The 23,704-nt window shown below is 36.5% G+C and overlaps 1 protein-coding gene across 2 annotated transcripts in view; it reads right to left on the bottom strand.

Moving 5' to 3' along the window:
* Positions 1–23,704, bottom strand: part of HOOK3 (hook microtubule tethering protein 3) — an 87,217-nt gene that overhangs the window by 37,576 nt on the left and 25,937 nt on the right. For both annotated transcript variants that reach the window (XM_080574151.1, XM_080574152.1), the window contains exons 4-10: positions 16,755–16,805; positions 12,965–13,097; positions 10,747–10,814; positions 3,715–3,777; positions 2,560–2,643; positions 1,141–1,304; positions 397–537 (exon numbers count right to left, since the gene is read on the bottom strand). In XM_080574151.1, the coding sequence (XP_080430277.1) occupies positions 397–537; positions 1,141–1,304; positions 2,560–2,643; positions 3,715–3,777; positions 10,747–10,814; positions 12,965–13,097; positions 16,755–16,805 (704 nt within the window). The remainder of the gene's footprint in view (positions 1–396; positions 538–1,140; positions 1,305–2,559; positions 2,644–3,714; positions 3,778–10,746; positions 10,815–12,964; positions 13,098–16,754; positions 16,806–23,704) is intronic.

Consider the following 23,704-nt stretch of genomic DNA (forward strand, 5'->3'; position numbering starts at 1 on the left):
GAATAATCCATGGCAGCAAGATACCACCATTGAAGGACTATGCTGTTGTAAAAGAGGCTGTCCCACCTTATAAACCCCTACCATTGTCAGTCATTACAGCTATGGGTGCTAAAAATTCAGTGGGAAAGACAGCTGTAACAGATGATGTTCATATTATATGATTATGAACCAAAGCACAAGTCTGAACAATCCCATGAAAGGAAAAGGTCTGGTTCCCCAACAGAAACGGACACCCACATCCTGAAGGTGATGATGATCATAGAATAGTCTACACTCAGAGACCAGTACATGACTTGTTATGGCCATAAGATGGTATAAAATTGCTAAATTTGCTAATATTTACTGATTAGGCATATAAGTAATTGATTTATTTAAGCAGAATTTTGTGGTGTGTACCTGAGTACATCTATCTCATCCTTCAGAGACTGAGCCTCTTCTGCTAATGTAGTAAGCTCTTCTGTCTGTTGTCTCAATTCAGCAATCTCCTTTTCTAGTTCTTCACAGCGTATTCTGTAGTCATCTTTGGCAGCTTCTAATCTGTAGAAATGAAGTGAAACAGAAAAGATTTCTCAGCTTGAGCAACAGTTACCTTTCTTCACCATCATCCTCTCTAAGAATGCTAGAAACAGACTTCTTATGCAGGAAAGGAAAACAGAAGCCCAATGTGCAACATTGCAGACACTCCCAAATGCCTTGATTACTGAAAAATATAGAAGCAGATCAAGTTTTTTGATGCCTTCAATTTGATGTCAGTGTTTCTATTTGGAACGTCAAAATGTTGTGATGTTTTAATGGAAAGATAACCTGACTTTTTTCTGTTATAATAATCCAAAAAAATCAATGTTCAAGCAGAAATTTCCACCTTTTTTCATCTTGGGTTGTACAGGGTTTGAAGGTGACATCTTTATCCTACGATTTTTTTCAGCTATTTACGTTCAATAATACTAACCTAATTGTCCAACAAAATGCTGTGGAGCTCCTAATGAGGTGGTTTTTATTTATTTATTCTTAAAGCCTGTCCAGTACATTCATTTAGTTACCAAGTCATTCATGTAGTTACCTGAATTTCAACTGGCAAACATATAGTCATGTCTGCTGCCAGCTACAAACAAACCATCTACCCACATGCAACTCTTCTACCTGAATGTTTCCTCTTGGAGTTGTTCTAGCTGTGTCTGCAGCTGCAAGTGCCTACGACCTGCAGGGCTGTTTGGATCTTCAATAGAATCAGATTGATTCAAACGTTCCATCAAAATCTGGTTCTCGGCAAGCAAGCTGCTCTTCTCCTCCTGAAGGGCTGCAACCTGTTTTAACAGATACACGAACTGGAATAACAGAGCTATCCAGCTCTAAAAAGTAATTTTCTTGTGTGCATAATAAAGTAGAAACACAACTCACAAATGGAAATTTACAGGTTTCAATAATCACATTTCACAAAGGACAAACTGTAATTTTAATAGGTATTCAATTGCTATGTGATGTAACCAACATACGGCAACATTAGGGGTAGAATTTACCACCCATAAAATGTAATTTTAACTGTACTTCTCAGAAGCATCCAGGCAAAAAAGTCTTAGCTATCACAGAAAATGAGTTCAGTATATTGATGTCTGCATACTTTCCAAACACGTAAAATTAGCACTTTGTATGAAAGCTTTTAAAATTGACTTCCAAATGAAACAATGCCTATCAGTCCCATAGAATATCCAAGTCTGGATATCCAAGCGATGGCTGTGCCCTTCTGATTTTTTTTTTTCATCCAGCAGCCAACTGTAAGCAGATCTGAAACAGGAACAAAATCCCAAGATGGCTCAGTTTACAACAGTTTTGTGAAAACAAGCACTGGTGCAGAGAGAACCAGAAGTGCCGCAAACAGCAGCTGAAGCATGAGTTCATATATTAGTAAGCAGCATAGAAGCTATTATTAAATATGGAGGAGGAGGAGGGCAAGAGAAGAAATATGAAGATCTCAACAGAAGGAAATGCTTCATTAAGAGCTTGCATCATCAAATAAAATCCACCATGAAACACAAATCAAGGCAAACAACTTCATTAATTCTAACAGTTAGTGAACAGCTTGGCAAAAGGCTGAATTACAGCACCAAGAAGTTTCACTGACAATGCCTTCTTGGGCTCCCTCATTACCCTCTTCGTGTCTTCCAGATTACGTATGCTCAATTTTACAGTAAGGCTCAATCTAAACCCATACAGAGCTGGTAGACAAGAGTAACTTCTGACTGGGGTTGAAACTGTAATTGTTATAGCTGCACTGCTCCTAGGAGTTCTCTAACTCAAGCACTGAGCCACAGAGCTCAACTCCTTCCTATCTGAATAAAAGTTTTGTTAGAATGAATCATCTTAGTACTGGCAACATTGCATCAAAATGAGAGAACATAAACTTCACTCTGCTAGCACAGGTAAAGCAAAAGAATTACTGTGCAATTTTCTTCTCCAATTTACAAATTAGATTTCCATACTATACATCTTGTCTTCAGTTACCTAAAAATTAATAAGTCTCCTCCTCAGTAATTACTAATAGATACAATATAGACAACCTACCTGCATATCTAACTCGTGACATCTTTGGGCAATTTCTTCTTTTGTTGCCAGTGCTTCGTTTAATTCTTCCGTAGTTTTCTTCAGCTACCATAAACAACAAATATTTTTAGCTTAATCACTCACTGTAAAGCAGGTAGAAAAATTCTGAACTACATGACTGCACAATTATTTCTACATGTAGGTAATATATTGAATTTTTTTTTTTGAAAGTGAGGCAATTCTGCTCTTAAGAAGAAGCAAAGAAGCAGATATGAGCACTGTTTAATTTGTGTGACAGAAGTAAACATATTTAAGAGTATTTGGTCTTACAAAAAAGCATTACAATTACCACATTTATTCTATGAACAGACTGTAAAAATCCTGAAGAACTTGTGTCTGAAAACCTTGTCAATTCTGCACACACTGAAAAAATTGTCAATACCACTTTTCTTTACGGATGTGAAGAGTGGGTAATTTCAGTTTTGAATCTACTTTTTAAATACACAAAGGATTGGAAGGTGGAATACAGGGAATGGACAATTAGGGTAAAACCTCTCTAGTCACTTCAAACTGCACAACAGGAATACAATTAACATGGTGATGGAGAGCCCTACTCCCTTCTGAAAAAAAAAAAAGACATTGAATCTTATAAGTAGTAGGAAGTATTCAGGTAATCCCCATAAAGGGCTTTATGTTCAAAGATGTATACCTTGCATGTTTTTATACAAATGCTGTAAAGTTAACTCTCTTACAAGTTGTAACAGTTCTCAGGACTGCTTTAAGGATTTTGAACCAAATCTATACATTGTTTTAGCCAATTTTAGAAGTGGGAGATGGCAAAAAAAAGTTTTGATGAATATTACAAACATTCTTATTCTTCTTTCTCATTACCCAGAAATTTACACCAATCTGCAGTTCTGCAGTTTTGCTGTACTATGCCATATAGCTCTTTTTTTTTTCCAAAATGACTTTTTTCTGTTAAATACTCAAAATGGGAAACTCAATTTATAAAGCAAAATGACTTAAAATACAGAAATTTAATTTTCTGCTCCTTACATGAATTTCCCTCAAAATTCTTTCATGACTCTTATAAAAAAACAGGTTTCTTAATAAAGCAAAATGATTGGGCACTGATATGCTATGATTGAAGGAAAAGAAACATCTAGTCTTAGATACCTGCCGATCAAGGTCAACGTAAGCATCATTTCCAACAGAGACGGGAGACTCTTTACTCATCAACTGCAATTAGATTACAGTGGATTAGAAAAAGCAAAGATTTACTTTTACATTAAAACCTAAGCTTCAATGAAATACCAGATTGATTTCAACTTTTGTGAGCTTCGTTCTGACAACAATGAAGTTTTCCACTTCATTTTTATATGACATTCAGAAAAAACTACTGAAAGTAATCTTTGAAATTTATTATATTTAAAGCAATATAAATTCTTACATCATCTCATTTTCTTCTGCAAAAGCGCATTCTTATCTACAATGAAACCTGCAGTATATCATGCAGAACATTTTACCAAAGTGCCATTGAATGATGGAAGCTATCACCATTTGAAAGACTTGCCATAAATTGTTCTCTGCCACTAGTTTTCATTTTCTGATCATTTAGAAGTTTGTATCAATTTATTTATTTATCTGACAAAAGTTGGGGATATACCTATTTCAGTTAATTGTGCAAAACAATCAAACTTCATTTTCTGGAGTCACATGCAATTTGCAAAATAAATACGTAAATAAATAAATCTACAAATGGTATTCTTGAGAACGAGTAATAAAATTCTTGGTATACTGAGTGATCAATGGTTGATAGTAATTTTAGTCTGGAATACATTGTTTTTAGCTGTGACTTATGACATAAAGTTAAAAAATAAGAAATACTACATAACTATCTCAAAAGGAGGCATTACAGAAACATAACTGTCATTTCTGCGATTCTATCCAAACATGAAATGTTTTATCGTTTCTCCTATGGCACAACTCACAGAAGTTACAAACAAAAGAAGCTGAACCTAACCAAAATCACAAGATTTCTTACCTCCCCCCACCTCCCCTTCATCCTCTCCCTCCCCCCTATTTTCTCAAGGCCTCCTGTCCAGACTGGTTGCTCTTGCCAAAGACGGGGCTTCCTTTATTCCTTACAGAAACCAGTGCCTTTTGCATAACTTTCCACTGGCAAAGTTCTTCTGGTATATAGCATAGGGCTTGTGTTACCTCCGCATCCTTTCTGTTTATACCACTGTATGCGAGAGCAAATCTCTGTTTGACATTTACACTCCTCAAATATTTATACACTTACATTTCTTTCCCTTTCCCCATCTCCTTAGTTGGGATTTAGCTGTATACTGTGTGTTTAAACTCATCTATCTGTCATCAGAAGTCCTCCTCAGACCTTGACCATGTTTGTTGCTAACTGCTGAATTCCTTCCATTTTATCTCTATCTTTACAATGACAAACTATCCTGAAATGAAGCTTTCCATGAAGCCCAGATTCTCTGGAATAGTAATTAGAAAGTCTCTTGCCTCAGAGCTGTCCTGAAAAATGAAATCACATGCTTTTTTCATTACCATATGTATAGTGGCTTTACAAATTTCTATTTAATTCAAGGCCATGTTTTTGAAGCTGTTTTGCCATCCAAAACAAAAATTTCCAATCCTTCTCTTCTTAGCGTTGTTATGCCTGTTTTAATTGCTCCATTTCACTAGCTATTGTTTAAATGCTTTTCCAGATGACTAATAGGGATGTGAAGACTAACCATGTGCTGAACTATTCACCCTGTTGCATACCCAACAACACTGTTGACAACCACGCGCCCTCCGTGCTCCAGACACTGTGTCAGTACTACCCTTTAAGCCCTTAACTACTTTCTAGCTGGCAAGTCCCAGGCTGCACGCAGCCTGTAACATGCCCCTGACATTCAACATACCCCTTCTGGATGCAGTACAACTACCACTTCAGAAACCCAGCTTACAGCCCTGCTCTAGACTTATGCAGGAGCAATACAAGAGGCTGTACAACCTACTAGTGGCCACTGTGATGTTGCTCCCTTCTGTAGATTACTGTAAAGGAAACAAGCTGAGGCCAATAAATGCAATCCCTTTATTCTTCAGCACATTTTGCCACTTCTCCAAGAACTTCCGACACTTGAGAAGCCCTTGCAGAAACATCCAGAAAAAAAAGGGCAGAATCAAAGAATGGCTGAGGTTGGGAGGACCTCTGGAAGTCACCTGGTCCAACCTCCCTGCTCACGGCCACATCCAGACGGCTTTACAAGGAGGGAGAATCAGGGGGAAAATTAGGGAGACTTAGGGGTGACGTTAACTACATTAGCTGACAGATCAGAGAAGAATTAGGTACTGGAGGTACATGGTATGTGTGTAGATGAATGTTAAACTAAATTTGTGAAGTGAATTCCATGGAGTGCATCATGGATCTGGGGCACAAAAATGTCATGGGAAGTGCACATGAGGCCCCGAAGTCAAGGGCCATAGGAGACACGCAAACGCAACAGGAGACTGAACAAACACAACAGAAAGACAGGAAGCATTCTTGCAATATTCTGATCTGTGACATGGTGGGTGTTCTAAAGATGAAATCTAAGGAATTATGCAGCTGGATTGTGTCCAGACAAGAAATGGGAATGAGACCAACAGATTACTCACAAATAATATACAAATCTGACTTATCATTAGTTAACAATACACTCATGTTAAGAAGTGGGTGGAAAAGTGGAATGAAAAGGGAAAGTAAATAGGGATGAGGAAGGAGCTTTTCTACCTTTTCACAACACATTTTCCCACACAGAGGAGAGGACAACAGTATATATAAGCAGATGTCCTCGCTATGTTCTGCTTCTGGACTGCCTCTTCCTATTTTCTCCCCCCTTAAAAGCAAACATTTTACTATAAGCAGCACATCTTGCACAGTACCATTCTACCCACCTATACAAACTACTACAAGACTTCCTGAAAAATTCAGGATAGGTTTTACTGAATGCTGTATTTTTAGGACTTCATGCAGTTACATATGTCAACTCAAAATGCATACTACACTTTCTGTCTATCTAAAGAAATATAAGATAACAGGTTTGCCTAATTTTCCCTGTTCTCCACATTGTTTCTAGCCAATCAATCTCTGATAGTACAGAAGTTCAGTGCTCCTAAATGGTCATTTTAACAGTTAACTGCTTGATGGCATATTAAACATTTCTGGATTCATTATTACTAATACACTGTTATTAATTTTAAAAGCAAACATCCTTACTGTGTTCTGCCATACCTCCCTTACTTTCATGCTCACATTCAGTCTAACTCCTGAAATACTGTTGTAGTTTTACTGCTTCACATCCAGCCTTAAGTGTGGTATTAGAACACACGGTCTTATTATGTATGAGTCAGCACCAATACTTTGAGTTTAGTGTGGAAACCATTAATATTTTATTTGTTTCAAGTATTTGAACTGGCTGACCCAAGAGAACAAAATGCAGTGGAAAGTGGCCTTCTCATTCTCCCTCCACAGCTGCAAGTCTTATTTTCTTGACAAGCAAACTACAGATAGGCACAAAGGTCTTCAATTTTGCAGCTCCAGAACTGGCTTTCAGCTCTCACCTCATAATTTAGCTTAAATACAGTATTTTCATCTGTTTTAATATTTACCTTTAATGAACAATGATGTGCAGAGATTTTAAAGGTTTTAAAAAGGCAAATGAATAAACTGCCTGCAAAACCCAGCAACAGGCATTAGGCCTCTACAGTAAAAGAACAGTCTTCTTAAGCACTGTGCATGGTAAAAAAGCAAGCATCTAACATTTATTTCCCCGCTTTTCTCTGGTTTATTTTATGATGTTAGAATAAAGACAAAGTAGCACAAGCTCAAACAATCAAAATGTTACTTAGATACAAAAGAGCTTATTCTGTGGTAAAGAGGTTATTCTGGATTTTATGTGGCACACTAACCTGGGCACTGTGACAATTTTTACAACTCTTAGTCTGGTTTTTATGAGAAGCAGTTGTTATTTCCTATTCTGTTCATGTTAATCCTTTATATCTATACAATTCCAAGCTCATAGCTTTGCAAAATGTCTTAAAAAAATACTTGTAGAACTGATAGTTTATTGCTTGTGAAATCTGCACAATTCACACAAACTTCTATATTCAGGGGATTGCTTTCCTTTCTTGTTTATTTACTTTTTAAAGATATAACACTATGAATGATATAGTGTGTACTCCTTAATGCAGCATGACTTTTCCCTTCCTGCTAACAGACCCAATGACATGTTTTTCTATCTATTCAAAATCCCCTGATACCTTTGCACATTTAAAGGACAAAAGTTTCTGTTTTGTGGAAGCAACACAGTCACTATTAATCCAGACAGGCAGGGCTTTTTGCTATGCACCCATACAAGTTTTGACAATCTCTAGTATATTGCTGTAAAGAGCCTATTCTGACTTTCAACTTGACCTGCACAGAAAAGGGAAAACACACTTGCTTTAGTCCAAGCAGAAGACTTTGGAAATTCTCCTGTTATTTTCTGCAAAGATGTCACGGAAAGTAAAATACAGAATAGCCAAAATCATTTCTGTATGGAAAGATTTTTTGCCTTCAGAAAAAAATCTGCCAATTATGAAATTAAAAATACATTTCATATTATACACAATATAACATACTAATTGCAAGTAATAATAAAATAAAATACACTACAAATGGAATATATGTGAATATATTGCATAATACATAGCACATAATATATAATTGTATATAATACTTTTTTGCCAATATTTTTGATAGATACATAATTCTTGCTCTTCCTCTACCTCGTACACTGTCTGCATTTAGAAATGCACATCTCTAGATTGGAATCTAAGGAACTAGGCGGTGGTAATAAACCAAATCAATTTGACCTCACTGATAAAGTGCCAACAAAGCATTCTTAAATTCATAAAACCTTTATGGAGTGCTAGCCATGTTTTATTATAAATGTTTTTATTTTAAACATAAGAAAGCAAAGAAAAGAAGTGCTGAAAAATCACTAGTAATTAAAAAATGAAATAAATTTACCAAATAAAATTTAAAACAAAATGCTCATTTTTCCATCTAAAAACAGCTTTTTCATGAAAAAAAGAGAAAAGAGAAAAAAGGCAGATGATTCTTTTCAAAATTATTTTCTTGACTAAGATGATCTATGAAAACCCATAAAGTATCAAGGCATTTATATATGCTTTACTGAAACAGAAAAATGAATTACATAATACATCAGTAAAGCCTATAGAGGTCTTTTTAAACACCTAATTTTGAAGAAAGTGTAACTGCATGTCAAGTGCTTTGAAATGTTTGGATTAGGTGACATATCAACTTTTCAAATATGCATATATAGCTACTTTCCTAAGCACTTTATTTTGGTGTCTCCTACATACTGCTTAGTCCAAGTCACTTGGATTCTGAGATCTGCTCCAAGTCCAAGAAACAGAAGAACTCCTTAAATACAATGAGGTTTCACCCCTCCAAAGTCAAAGACTGAAGGTGCAGCTCTGAAAAGTCTCCTCAGACCTAATCTTGTTTTTGAGGATACTTTCTGACCTCTTTGGTTAAGCACCTCAGGTCCTCCTCATTTGGGTCTAAATACCTTACATTTCTAATCACAGCTTGGAAGGCAGCATTAAGATCACTCAGAATCTGACCAGTCCATGAATAGTAAACCTTCTGATTCACTGAGTTTCAAAATGTGTTCCAGACAAGATAATCATTCTGTGATTTCTCCCCAATTCTACTCCCAATCTCTGAGACAGAGCACAAACACCAAACAAGTTCAATGCCTATTCGTCAAATGCCAAGACTTATAGGCTACTTCAGATCCAGCTATTTTATCAAATTAAGTTAACATCCAGGAGATTTTTAACCTCCTCTCCAGGAGGAAGGATAAGAGAGGCTTTTCTATCTTAAGACAATAAGGGATAAAGTGCTCCTAAAAGCTAAGTTTAATAAAAGATGAGGTAAGAAAATCCACCAAAACATTATCTCATAGTTTGAAAAAAAAAAAAAAAGCTAAAGTAAAATATCTCAAATTTCAGTCAAATTGGTGCTTGCCTGCTCTTGGCAGCAGTGACTGGAAGATGATTTAGCATAAGGATTCTTTTAACGCCCATTTCAAAAATCCTGTCTGCAAAATTACATACATGAGTCCATAAACAGCCAGCAAGATCTAGAATTGCATGGATGCAGCATTAATCGAAGTAATAATTGAGGTTGGAGTTCCCATAAGCTCAATGATACCTCTTTCTGTATTTAGGCATTAAAGTGAAACTACCCTGGTTTTCAATGTAGAATGTAGTTTCTCTCATTCAGGCTCAGATGAAAGGTTATTACCAATGATTTCCTGCTTACCTGACTTGCCTTCCAGGCAGTAAATGTGCATCTGTAAAGACTAATAGGCACATCTCTTCTAGGCACTTTGGGCACGTTAGAAGTCACTGAGCAGCTTCTTGGCAGTAGTGATCAACACTCTGGTTTACTTTACTTCTCTGATGTGCCCATCTGTATTTTTGATGTGATTCAACACTGACAGATGAGCATGAAATCCTTCATTGCATATAGGAACTCTACAGGCTAACCACCATAACCATCGCAGTCTCAGAAGCAAATCAAGTTTCCTACTACTGAACAGCACTTTTACAAAATACACAGTAGTATACTTGCCAACATGTAAAAACGTATATCACAAATACCTTCACTACCTTATTCATAACACTACAGCTGACAAAAGAATACTCTGCTATACAGTTCTCTTTGTTGTCCAGTAAAGAAAACATTAACTCCTTTAGTTCATGGAGTTCTGTGATTACAAGGTACAAATTTTGATGAAATTCTACCATATTTGTCACTCATACAGAAGCAGTCTAGTGTACTTCAGGACACACAGGGTAGGAAAGGTATAGGAAAGGGAACCCAGTATCAAAAACATCTAGAAGTTGCAATCTTCTAGATTTAAAGAAAAGTGGGACATTCAAGTAGAGTTCCATGACATAAAGCAAACTTTAGTGCTTTGTGTCTCTAAAATTTAATATTTTTCAATGCAAAATGGCAAAACCTATTCCCCTTATTTTATTTACTTTTAACTGTTTTTTTTTCCAAGTTAAAAAAAAAGGTGTATGTTTGTAATACACTGAAAAGCTGAACTTCTGCACACTGTGGGTACTCTGGCATACCTCCTGAATGGCTGTCATGACAACATGTTGAACCGATTCTTCCATCATCATTATGGTCTGGATGTACTCTGAAAAAAAAAAAAGAGCATTCTGGAATGTTACACACAAAACATGAGGTCAGAAGCTGTATCCTTCCTACAAACTGACTAGGTGTCACAGATGATACAGAAATGCATAACCACCAATTAAGTCCCACCCCCAGAAGATACACAAGACTTTATCACAAAATCTGATCAGATGTAAATCCAGGCGCACTGGAACACCGCAACAATGAAAAAAGTACACGATTATCATCCTTTGTTTTTTCCTTCTTGCATGTCACTCTTTAAAGATGTAAATTCTGAAATTTACGTCTAAATTCTACCTATACTCATTTTTTTTCTTAATTTTTTTTTTTTTTACTTTGTTCCCGAACTATTCAGGCTACACAAGTACACAGTCCAAGGACAGACTGTCCTTTTCTGTGAGTTTAAGGTTCATGTCCTTTCTACATCCTCATTTCAAGTCATTTCCATATCTGTTCTTAGTTTCTGTTTTAATTTTTGTGCTATATCACAACTGAATTCCCTCCACTTTATCCTCGCTCACCTGTAAGTCCATTTGAGCTACTTGGTAAGTATTTTTGCAAAAAGAGACAAGTTAGAATGACAAATCCTGATGTTTAGACCAAGTCAGGGATTTATAATTTGCCCAGTATCGTATGGTTTCCAGTCAGAGATGATCACCTTTACATGCCACCTACATTCTTTGCCAAAGAGGAAGATGCTGGGGATCAGTCACCTCAAAGTGATTAATTATGTAATGCCAAGTCTCATTCAAAACACATAACTAGACTGCTCAGATATTTTGATTATTTATGCTCTTACTCTGTCAGTTTGAACGTTAAAAGAAATACAGGAATAAGATATACTTCTCACTTGAAGATGCCAAATTATCACCAAAAGGAAGAAAGAATCTTACATAAGACAGAAAAGACAGACGGTCTAATAAAGGAGTTATTTCTGCACTTGTGGAAGAAAATCACCTCTACTTTAATTAATAGGGTATCCAGACTGTCTCCTGATCAAGGAAAGTATAAAAGCAATTTCGTAGTGAGAGATAAAAGTAATTTAGACACCTGAGAAAACTAGAACAAGTAAATTAGTTTAAAAAGCTAAGATGCACTATGCAAGAGGAAGACAAAAGGTCTGAAAGCCTAGCTGCCATTTTGACAGAAAGGGAACTGCAACAAGTTAAATCACAAAGAGACAGATCTTCAATGCAACTTTAATGTAAATAAATAAACATCATTTTATTTATCCACCTGTGTATTTAGTAACTATGTTTCTATGCTCCCTGCTTTAAGTATTAAGAATAAACTGGTTGCTTTGTTATCGTAACACGGCTTGAAATAAGTGTAATTTAAGGTAATTGTCTAACAATAAGACACACAGCAGCACCCAAGGATATAGCTAGTTTAGAGCAAGAGATCTGGGACACTAACTAGTGTATCCACTGTCCAATACACCCTCTGCAGCATCTGCAGGAAAAATGAAAGGGTCCCTATTTTAACTGTGCATGTCAGATAGACAGTTGATACCACAGGAGTCAAGAGAATCAGAATTGTCTTTCAGTGACTGCTGATGTGGGATTCAATTGCCTAACAGGGGCCCTAAGTGCCATTTTGGATGTCTTTGATGCTTAGTCTTCAGCATCTGCTGAGAAGGCCATGGTCACCAGCAGTCATTATTCCTATTTGCCAGTCTCATGAAAAACTCTCAGAAACTACAGTCTCCAAGATCACACCAAACATATCTCAAAACAGCTTCCAGTCATAGTGGTGGCTCTCTGCCATGCAATAAGAAGGTGATCGGAATGCATTCCTAAAACCAATCATATTTTTGGATCCCTAACTACCCAGAGCTACCTCATAAATGGTGAGAGCAAGGGCTCCAGAATTTTCCTTTTTGGAATTCCTTTTTAGCTCAGCAAACAAAAATTGAAACTACATACGTTGATAGCAAAACCAATTCCACAGTTTGAGAGTGCAAAACTACTGAAACTCATAACAAAACAGTAGTTCTTATCTGTAGGACAAAATAACGTTATTACTTATAAAAACGATACTTACTTGTCTCTAATGGCAACCTGAGAAATATCATTTTCCCCTAAGTGATTACACAATAAGCTGGATTTTCATTCAATGTCTTGAAGCAAACATTCTTTCAAAATTAAATACCTTGCTTCTGTTCACAATTGACAGCACATCCCAAAATAAGCTGGAGCATTCTTCCAAGTTCCGCCGCATCAGCATGCTCTCCAATCAGGTTAACATCAGGAAGCGTGAAGTCATTAATCTGTTGCCCCAAAATCTGCATAAAAAGCCAGTACATACATGTCTGTATCACTACACATACACAGATCCACAAATTTCAGCAGACAAACATGATCTGAAATCAACAAGTGTTCACTTTTCGCCTTAGTACAGTTTTCATTCCAACTTTAAAACAAACAAAAATGCCTAACACCATTTTATATACAGACCTCCGAGTAGTAAGTCACCCATATTCTTTGGTACAACTAATATTTGGTGAAACACAAACCTGTCCCAATTAACAAGAAGCTAGTCATTTCAAACTTAGTATGGTATTTTTCCAGATAAGAAAGGTAACAAAGGCAGGCTCAAAAGATGATCAACAGCATATGGATAACTTTTTTTTTTTAAACAAAGCTTTCCATTAAAAAAGTCTAATACCTAAAAACATTTTAGCTAGCATAAAATACTATGTACAAGTCTCATATTTCATACCACTGTAAAGGTAGAAATTAAGATATTTCACTTTTACAAAACATGTGTCTAGCATTGATGGATGACAAATGTAAGACTGTAAAACACTTGATCACTTGACCTCGCACTTCCAGAAAATTCAAGCATATTTAGCAATTCCCAGAGCTAAAAAAAATAGCTTAATGGAAAAGAATTTAAGGTAGTAGTACAATATATAATTAAACAGCCCACACACAGAAATAAAAAAAAATACTGAAAAACAGAAAAAAGAAAACATGTGACTTATAATTAATGTAATCTGATTTATAATTAAGAAGGATTTACATTAATGATTGTCAGTAGAAGGAATTAAACAATTCCCTTAGATTGTTCTCCAAGAACTTTCAGGGGGCTGAAAATATGAATATGAAATGTGGAATTAAACACATCTCTGACACATTAATTGCAGATAAAAAGAAACTGTCATTTCTTAAGCAGGGTGCAATAAAGAAACAATGACTACTGAGGGAATCAGTCATTTGTTTGCCGAATGCTCCTTTTGATTTAATACTCGAGAAAAACAGAAAAGCAAGTAAAGGTATTTATGAAAAACATTCAACAGATATATATATGAAGAACACACAGAAATCAAGCCATTAAAAAGTTTCCCAGGGCTAGGGAGTTGTGGTTGAGTTTGTTCTTATTTTGTATTTTTGGGGGTCTGTGTTTCTTTGTGTATATGGTTGTTTATTATTAACAACCTTCTCAAAGAATGAGAACCAACACAACTAAAATCTTTGTATACTGTAAAGAACTCTTGATATAATCTTATATGAAAAGACTTCCTTTAGGTCTTTCTAGTGAGAAAATAATTCTATGAATGCATTAAGCACAACAGAAAATATTACCATTGTATATGGACTGTGATAACACAGTAAAACACAATATTCTTTGATACAAGTCTGATAACGTGTTTACGTATGGACCTGTATTTCTGGAATTTCTTTCAAATGCAGTGCCAGATTAACATTAATAATAACATAACTGCTTTATAGTTAAGGACAATATAATTTCTGTTGAGAAAAAGCTGAAGAGAAGAGGCGTATCAGCGGACACTATAAAGGAACCAAGCAAAGTAAAGGTGAAAACAGAGGAAGATTTTGCAATAACCATGAGATACAATTATAACGCAATAAGAAAAACAACAAAATAAATATAAAAATTAATTCTGGAATAAATATCATGAGATGAAAATAGGCATTTTTCCTTTTTTTTCCAAATAAATACAAAAATACTTTAAAAATACTGTAAAAATTCTTTTACAAAAAGAATAGAAGCTTCTATTCTAAAGCAGCAGAGTTCTGCAGCAAAATTACTGGGGCATCAGAAAGCATGCAAGCTATAAATAGGTACCTTTAGCTTCTTGTTCTTCCTTACTGTAACTGATAAAGACAGCAATGTATGATAGCTATTGAAAGACTGTCCTACTGGATGTGGTATGAATATTTAAAATTTTTAAAATCATAAAAATTAGCATATTGATATTTCAAAGATTTTCAGCTAACTAGGTAAAATTCTTCTATATTCACATCTATATTGCAAAGAAGATGACTGCTAGGAGGGGGAAATCAGGCTCAAGAAAAACATAACCAGGATTCGTAGCAGAATCCAGATAATCCCCAATATCACTACAAGCATTGCATCAGCAGAAAAAAAAAAGAAACCAAACCAAATAGAGTTAAACTTATAAATTTGCGTACTTAATCAGCTTAAATCAGGTCAAAACCTGCTGGCTTATCGAAGCAGTAAAGTTTTCACACTAGAAACTTAATCATCATAAATTCCAACTATCCAAAATGAAGCTGGCATCACTTTTGCCATAGTGATATTAATTTTCTATAACAATTTATTTATTTATTTCTAAAACGGGCTGCTATGAACCAGCTTTCTTTCTGAAGGACCGTATGGGCCTGTGCTGTAGCACTTCTTGAAGAATTGCAGCTCATGGGAAGCATGTGCTGGAGCAGCTTGTGAGACTACATGCTGCAGGAAGGACCAGTCCCAGGCTGAAGCAGAGGAAGGAGGAGTAAGGAGCAGCAGAAACAAATCCTCATGGACTGACCACAACCTCCATCCGCTCCCTGTGCCCCTGTGCCACTTGGGGAAGAAGGTAGACGAGCTGAGACTGAAGTTGAGCCCATGAAGAGGGGAGGTGTAAGGAAGTTGTTTAGTTTAATTCTCACTGCTCTACTCTGTTATTATTGGTAATAAATTAGATTAATCTTAGCTAAATGGAGCCTGTTTTGATTGTGATTATAATTGGTGAATGATCTCTCTTTCCTTATCTCAATCTACGATATTTTTTTGATTGTATTTTCTCCCCCTGTCCTGCTGAGAAGACAGAGTGAGCGAGCAGCCTGGTGGCCAACCAATGTCAACCCACCACACCATCAATTTTCAAAATTAATTTCAGCTCGGACAGCTGGCCATTTACTGAATCTGAACTTCTGAGTATAACATTTTCGTTCTGAAAATCTGTTTCTTTTTAAATACTTACATTTATTAACAAATACCTTCCTCACAGAAGTACTTCCAAGAAGCTAATACTGTGGGGTTTTTTTGTTTTGTTTTTTTGTTTTTTTTTGAGGGACAAGCAATGTCCAGAATGTACAAGTTATGGATTTTGTGCTGCAGTCTGTACTGGTCAATTTGCTTCAAAACATCACTGAAGCTAAAAGCAAATTTCAACAGAAAATTCACCACTGAAAAATACTGTTTTGTTTCTTCTCCAGAGTGGTTAATTTCCGAGTTTCATAACAGAGAACATGTGCAGACTCTATTATCCCAGGATTAAAGCAATTGATTAAAAACAGTAATGTAAGGAGATGATAGAAATTCTCTTTCTCTCTTCAAAGAAAAGGGGGAAAAAAAGATGTAGTTTTTAGCTGGAGCAGAAGAGAAATATTGAACAGAGGTACTGTTTAAGGCCATCATCAGAACATAGTCAACAAAGATATCTACAGTTTGTATGACAGGATTTGCAGGTCATATTCCTCTAAAAGCTTAGAGTGTTTGGTAATGCAGGTAAGAAGTTTTAGAGCAGGCTAAAGACTGAGAACAGGTCATGAAACACCCTGAGTCAAACATTTTTGAAGAAAAAGTCCGAAGTCAATGAATCAGTAGAACATAATTTACATTAAATAGGTTAACTAAAATATTTACAAAAAGAACATAAATGTAGATTACTTTAAAATATTCTTACCTCATGGTTGTAATCCAGTATCCCTTTTAAAATTTTCTTCAGGTTGCTTACCTATTTGACAAGAAGAGGAAGGAAATAAAATAAATGCAAAGAATAAATTGCAGAAACACGATCATAAAGTAGGCAATCACAGAAGAATCACATAAAAGAATCATACAATCACATCAATTCGCATGATGAGAATTTCTGTTTAAACAGTTTGAAGTAGAATTATGGAAATTATGCAATAGTCCATTGTGATCAGACTGCTAGACCTGGTCACAAATCTTTATGAATTCACATAACCCATTTAAGTTTATGAAGATCAACACATGTTCTCAGATGGCCTCTAGATCAGACTCTAAAGCACCAAGCTTCTTTGGAATACTTGGTTATGTATATATATATATACACACACACACACGCACACAAACACACACACATATATACATATACATATATATATATATATTTTCACATATATACATATACATATATATATATATTTTTATCTGTAAGTTGAAACATTCTTTTTCTTCCTTCTTGTCATAAAATATGCTAGTGATCTACTGTTTGTAGAAGCAAACCTTTTGTTCCAAACTGAAACCAGCTACTGCTTGGTATCATCTTTTATACCAAGCCTACGTAAGGCTAACTTATTAACATTCTCACTAATTAATCCTCCTGGTTCTTTCATTTTTGTTTGATACCCCCTAACCCAGTTTTTCACAATCAAATGCTTGTCTTATAGTGTCAAGGCAAAATTCACATTTCTTCAATGCCATACAAAGATAGTTTTTGTTCCTCCTGCATAATCAATAACATCAGTTACACGTCTCCTACTGTATAGAGTCTATGTCACAGTTCTTCAGCTCCCCTTCTGGCAAAAAAACAAACAAAAAAAAAACAAACCACCACAGAAGCCACGACTTAGGACAAGTCTCTAAGAAACTGTGAAAAAGAAAAAAAAAAAAGGCCAGTGGATCTTATAGGTGATGCTTAGAAAAAAAGATATCTTTTTTGAAAATAACTGCGATGGATTCCCACCAAATGGTATAGATTCCCAACAATGTATATATGCAAGAAATTTAGATAACAGAAGCAGTGCACTTGTCCCCTATGACAGCAAGTCTATAAGCGGGTTCTATAAAGACTGAGCAGAAATGAGAGGATGGTTAGAGAACTAAGTAATCACTTCCCAATTCTATTCATCTTATCTTAGACACAGGTAGTGTAAGAATTAGGATTCAGACTAGGATTTGTGAACTGATGTTGCTGACAATAGTAGCCACAGTTGCAAACCATGACACTAAAATGGAGAGAGGGAAAAAAACAAATCAAAACAAAACTCTCAAATCCCAGCTGCCTTAAAACTTCCAATTACGTATATACTTTTTATTATTCTGAAAATATCCAATAAGGAACTTCTGGCAGCAGACAGAATCTATCTACCTTCCAAAAGACCTAAGAAAACACTGCAGAAAACAGTTTGGAGGCATGATTGAAGCCCAACGACAGACTCAACACTCCAACAGCCAACAGACAAAATGAAGTGAGGAAAGAAAAATACAGTTCCTTTTCTGGAGGAAACTCTACAAAGGAACTGGCTACACCACTTAATACATCTCTAAAATCTACAATAACATTCTAGCTGTCTGCCCCAAAGCAATCACCACCATCTTTCAAGGGCTATGAACGATCATAACCAAAGTCTGCAACGGATTTAAGATTTTAAAGAAATATAAATCATTTGATTTTTATATCAAATCACCATAACAAATACTGCACTGATTGGAATATAATTTTCTTACTTGATTCATTAAAATCTTCCAGTCTGTAATTTACCTGCGTCTGCTGCAGAAAGTTTCACAGAAACCCAAGGGCCATGCTGTAGAATTTAAGTCCAGTTTACCGATGAGAACATTGTGAGGAACCTTGAACTTGAACACAATCCCAGAAATGAGAAACAAAATAGGATGTACTAGGCTAGAAAATACTTGTTTTCCCCTTTTCTTGTGAGCATTTTTTGAATTAAAATCCCTTAAAAACAAAGAGTTATCTTCCTCCATATAACTTTCATAGAACTTAGAGCTGAGATGCTGGAACAATATCAGCATTGATCAGAATCTGTCAAGAAAAACACCATATAGGACAGCATCTTCAGAAAAAGATAACAGCGAATAAACTGAAATAATCTTGTCTTTGAGGTCCAATTTTTTTTTTTTGTCAACCACTGCCAATCAGCAGTGTTGGGATAACTTGCCTTCAGGAATTAACTGCACCATCTTTGTACTGAGAGCACAATCAGACAATTATAAAGCCAAAGCAGCATCTTTATAGACTGGCTTAAACTTAACAACAACCTTCAGTATTACTAGGGGAGTTCTCTTTCACTAGTGTGCAGTGAATACACTTAGATGGTTCTACTGCCAGTGGCAGAGAATCATCCTGGGAAACTACCACAAACGTTGTCTGTTTTCAGATTCAGCTCAGAGGATCCATTAGCATTTCCCAGGTCATAGCATAAATTCTTATAAGGAAGACTTCAAACAGAGATGAATGAAAACGAACAACAGATGTAACAGAGAAAAGCACAGGAAATTGTTAAAGACAACTGATTACATATAGAATTCTAAAACACAGCAGGTGATGGTTTATCGGATGTTTTTGTCTTTTTCTTAAGCACATGGAAAAAAATAACTACAACCAGTTAACAAAGACCATTAAGTCGTGCAATGGCAGAACACAACAGATATAATTTCCAATATGGATCATGACTATAGAGTGCTCCATAATCCTTTGGAGATCAGCACATGGGATCCCTATTTGGTTGCATCAGCAACTTGACCTCTTCCTTTTCTATACATAGCACATATACTACCCTCCCAACCCCTTTCATAATCCGTTCTGCACATCCATACCCACTTGGAAAAGACATGAAACCTACTGAAAAAATAGTAACAACTATACTCTATTGCACTGCTAAAGCACTTACAACTCACAATTGATTGTTTCTAGATGAATCTCTATTAATTTTCAACATCATCTCAATTCATTTTCAGTACCTTTTCCATCCATCATTCCCCTTCAGAGTCATGGTGAATGGAGTTAAATCCAGTTGGAGGCCAGTCACTAGTGGAGTCCCCCAGGGCTCACTATTAGGGCCAGTTCTCTTTAATATCTTTATCAATGATCTGGATGAGGGGATTGAGTGCACCCTCGGTAAGTTTGCACCAAGTTAGACATGAGTGTTGATATGCTCTAGGATAGGAAGGCTCTGCAGAGGGATCTGGATAGGCTGGACTGATGGGCTGAGGCCAATTGCATGAGGTCCAATAAGGCCAAGTGCTGGGTTCTGCACCTGGGGCACAACAACCCCAAGCAGTGCTACAGGCTGGGGGAAGAGTGGCTGGAAAGCTGCCTGGCAGACAGGGACCTGGGGTTATTGGTCAATAGATGGCTGAACATGAGCCAGCAGTGTACTCAGGTGGCCAAGGCCAAGTGCATTCTTGCTTGTATCAGGAAAAGTGTGGTCAGCAGGACCAGGGAGGTGATTGTCCCCCTGTACTCAGCTCTGGTGAGGCCGCACCTCGAGTACTGTGTTCAGTTTCGGGCCCCTCACCACAAGAAGGACATCGAGGCCCTGGAGTGTCTCCAGAGAAGGGCTACAAAGCTGGTGAAGGGTCCAGAGAACAAGTCTTACGAGGAGTGGCTGAGGGAGCTGGGGTTGTTTCACTTGGAGAAAAGAAGGCTTGGGGAGACCTTATTGCTCTCTACAATTACCTTAAAGGAGGTTGTAGCGAGGTTGGGATCAGGCTCCTCTCCCACGCACCAAGTGATAAGATGGGGAGAAACGGCCTCAAGTTGCACCAGGGGAGGTTGAGGTTGGATATTAGGAGAAATTTCTTCACTGAAAGGGCTGTGTGGCATTGGAATGGGCTGCCCAGGGTGTGGTTGAGTGACCATCCCTGGAGGTCTTCAGGAAACATATAGATGTAGAACTTCGCAGCATGGTTTTGTGGTGGACTTGACAGTACAAGGTTAAATGTTCGCCTAGATGATATTAAAAGTCTTTTCTATATTGATATTACCAGAAGTCTTTTCTATATTGATATAATGACTCTATATTTCTATAATGATTCTAAGATTCTACATATTTAGCACTTGCTATTTGATTAGACTGACCCGTACTCTACAGCATTAACCTGATAAACGGACTAGAATGAAAGGAGATACGATTTATTGAAGACAACACACGATCTGGCACAGTAAACCTTAATGCTGGGGGGGCTGGGGCTGCTCTAAATTTTTTTCCTCACCCGTCATATGAAATCTCTATTTTTATTTAATTGCAGCTCAAACACCAATTCTATATTGAGGGTCTGTAAGAACAGTTTGTCTACATTTCTCTCTTTAGGAATATACCTGAGCAACAAAAGGAAAGCCTAATGTAATGGACAGCAGAAATGCTCTTCAGCTTGTGATGATTGACAAAAAGGGACCAAGGGTTATATAACCACTTGTTCATTTAACATTTTGACAACCAGTCAAATGGCTGTCAAACAGACAGTTCTCATTCTTCCATTTATCCTTTTATCACATGCGTGACTGAAATCCTGCTTGTACAGAATACCCTGTGTAAATTAATTTATCCTTGTACATTTCAGGTACTCAGGTGTCTAAATGGGAACCCCAATGTTGAAATGTTATTCTACAGTATCTTCCCTGGGTAATTATGCATAGACCTATTTCTCTTCCTACAGGTTATAATTAACAACCTTATAACCTCTGGAAGTGTTGCTAGGGCAGGCTTGCAGTGATGAGAGAACTCTTAATCATTCAGCTTCAGGTATATGACTAAGTGCAGCCAAGAAGAGTACATAAATTGGAAAAAAAAGAGAGACTGTGTGTATGCGTAGTTCCCATTACATTAGGTTTCTGCTCTGAACTGCATTCTGTCTCTTCACTATTATAAATGGGGCCTAGAGAGAGGCTGTACTATTAGCTTTGGAGTTATCCCCCTCCAACTTGTCTTCTGCAAAAACAAATACCAGGAAAAACAGACAGAGACACATCCTTGACTTAAATGGAAAAAAAAAATCATTAAAAGGTGGCTGTGAACAAACAGTATTCCCACATTAAACTTATATTCAGAGACATTGCTGACTTAGGAACTAAGTATATACAAAAAAGAATTAAATGTATCAGCTGCTAAGTATCTTTTTTTGACAGAAATACATGCTGACTATTAAGAATGCCTGATCTCCACTTCTTGCTTGTAGAAGAACATTCACAAGATAGGCTTCTATCTTTATCAGGAAAAAAAAAATTAACAACCAAACCCTCAAACTCTAAATGGCTTTTCATGAATAAGTGTTCCCTTCTCTACAGAGAATATAAAAGTAGCAGAAGGATGATACCATACACAGAAAACTAGGTTCCATTACTATACAAGTCAACCCAGCCTGCACTGGAATAAATCAGTGTGAGCATAACTGCACTACTGCTAGAGTCAAAATTAATCCTCACAAAGAAGGTTTGTTCACTTGGATTACAACACTAAATAGCCTGTACTCTGATTTCACTGATTATTCCACTTTGCAATATTCCATCAAACAGAAAGCACTCAAACTGTACTTGTTGGAGAAAATCTAGTGGCACATGCTGTTTAAATGTGCTATTCAGGAATGGAACAAACACAGCTTGCTACTACAAACATGGATAAAATAAACGATGTGTGTAGCAAGTGATTAACTGCTTAAACTTTCGGTACTGATATTACTGGACTACTCAATATGGAACTATTCTTGTTTCTTGATTAGGGAATTTCATTCCTGCAAAATTTTGGCTATAAACTTATTTTCCACACCATTTTCCAGTTTCAGTGAAGGCTGTTTTGTCTTCAAAATGTCATCTTCTTCAGCATGAAGCACTAGTGCGTACACAGTTTAAACCCCAACCATTTTAAAGTGTTCATTTTTATATCAGGAAATAGAAGTCTGTGCTTTTATGTATTTTTCTTAAACCACAACATATAATTGCTGTTAGGCCAGGAGTGAGAAATAGTGGGTTTTGTTGCACAACAGAAAAAATAGACTGTGAAGCATGCTGATATATGCTGTGCCCCAGAAATTTTAACCCCAAATAAGTAACAAAATGTTTCTGTATTAAACACAGTAGGCAAACAGATCTGGTCTGTTTTAATAAACAGAATGCTAGTTGACCACTTCCTACTCTGCAAGTCCCTAGAGCTCTAACATTTCCTTTTCTCTATCCTGTTCATTGCTCAATCTCTAATGTCAGACAACCTGCCCCAAAACCAAGAGTATAACACCCCCCCTGTGAATTTTTACTTTTGTTTTGAACTGGTAAAGCAATGGGAAAAATATTTTTAACAGGACAGCATTCCTGCAGTTATCAAAAGTAAACTAAGTTTCATGAACTGCTAAACAAGAAAATTAATGAAAGCTCAACCATATATTCTTGTTTATATACCACAGAGGACAGCATCCAATGATGCAGTGCATCATTTTCTGAGTATCTCTCTCAACAGTGGTTAGGAGGGCCTGATACAGCTCTCCTAACCACTGCTTCACAAAGAATTACAGGCACATTATGTTTTCTTTGTTTTAAACCTACTTCCCCTACTAGACTTGTTCCTTTATGCGCTTCATAATACTGAGAGCTTGCACAAGTGGTGACTATTATACCACACAATATTGGAGGCAAGGAGCAACCATGTTTAGCAACAAGAACGTTCTTCAGCTCATTATCATGACTTGTGAAGTACTGAACTAACCTAATTATAGTTTCTCATGGTGGTTTTTAAAATATTAAGGGAAATCATATTGAGGAGACACACATGACTATGTTGCCTACATTTATAATCTAGTGACAAACCAACGTAAGTGCACGGATTGAAAATGCTCCTATGAGCAAGACTATGAATAACTGATTGATGGATGAACAGT

Source organism: Anser brachyrhynchus (genome assembly GCF_964034855.1).
Source record: "Anser brachyrhynchus genome assembly, chromosome: Z".
NCBI classification, from domain to species: Eukaryota; Metazoa; Chordata; class Aves; order Anseriformes; family Anatidae; genus Anser; species Anser brachyrhynchus.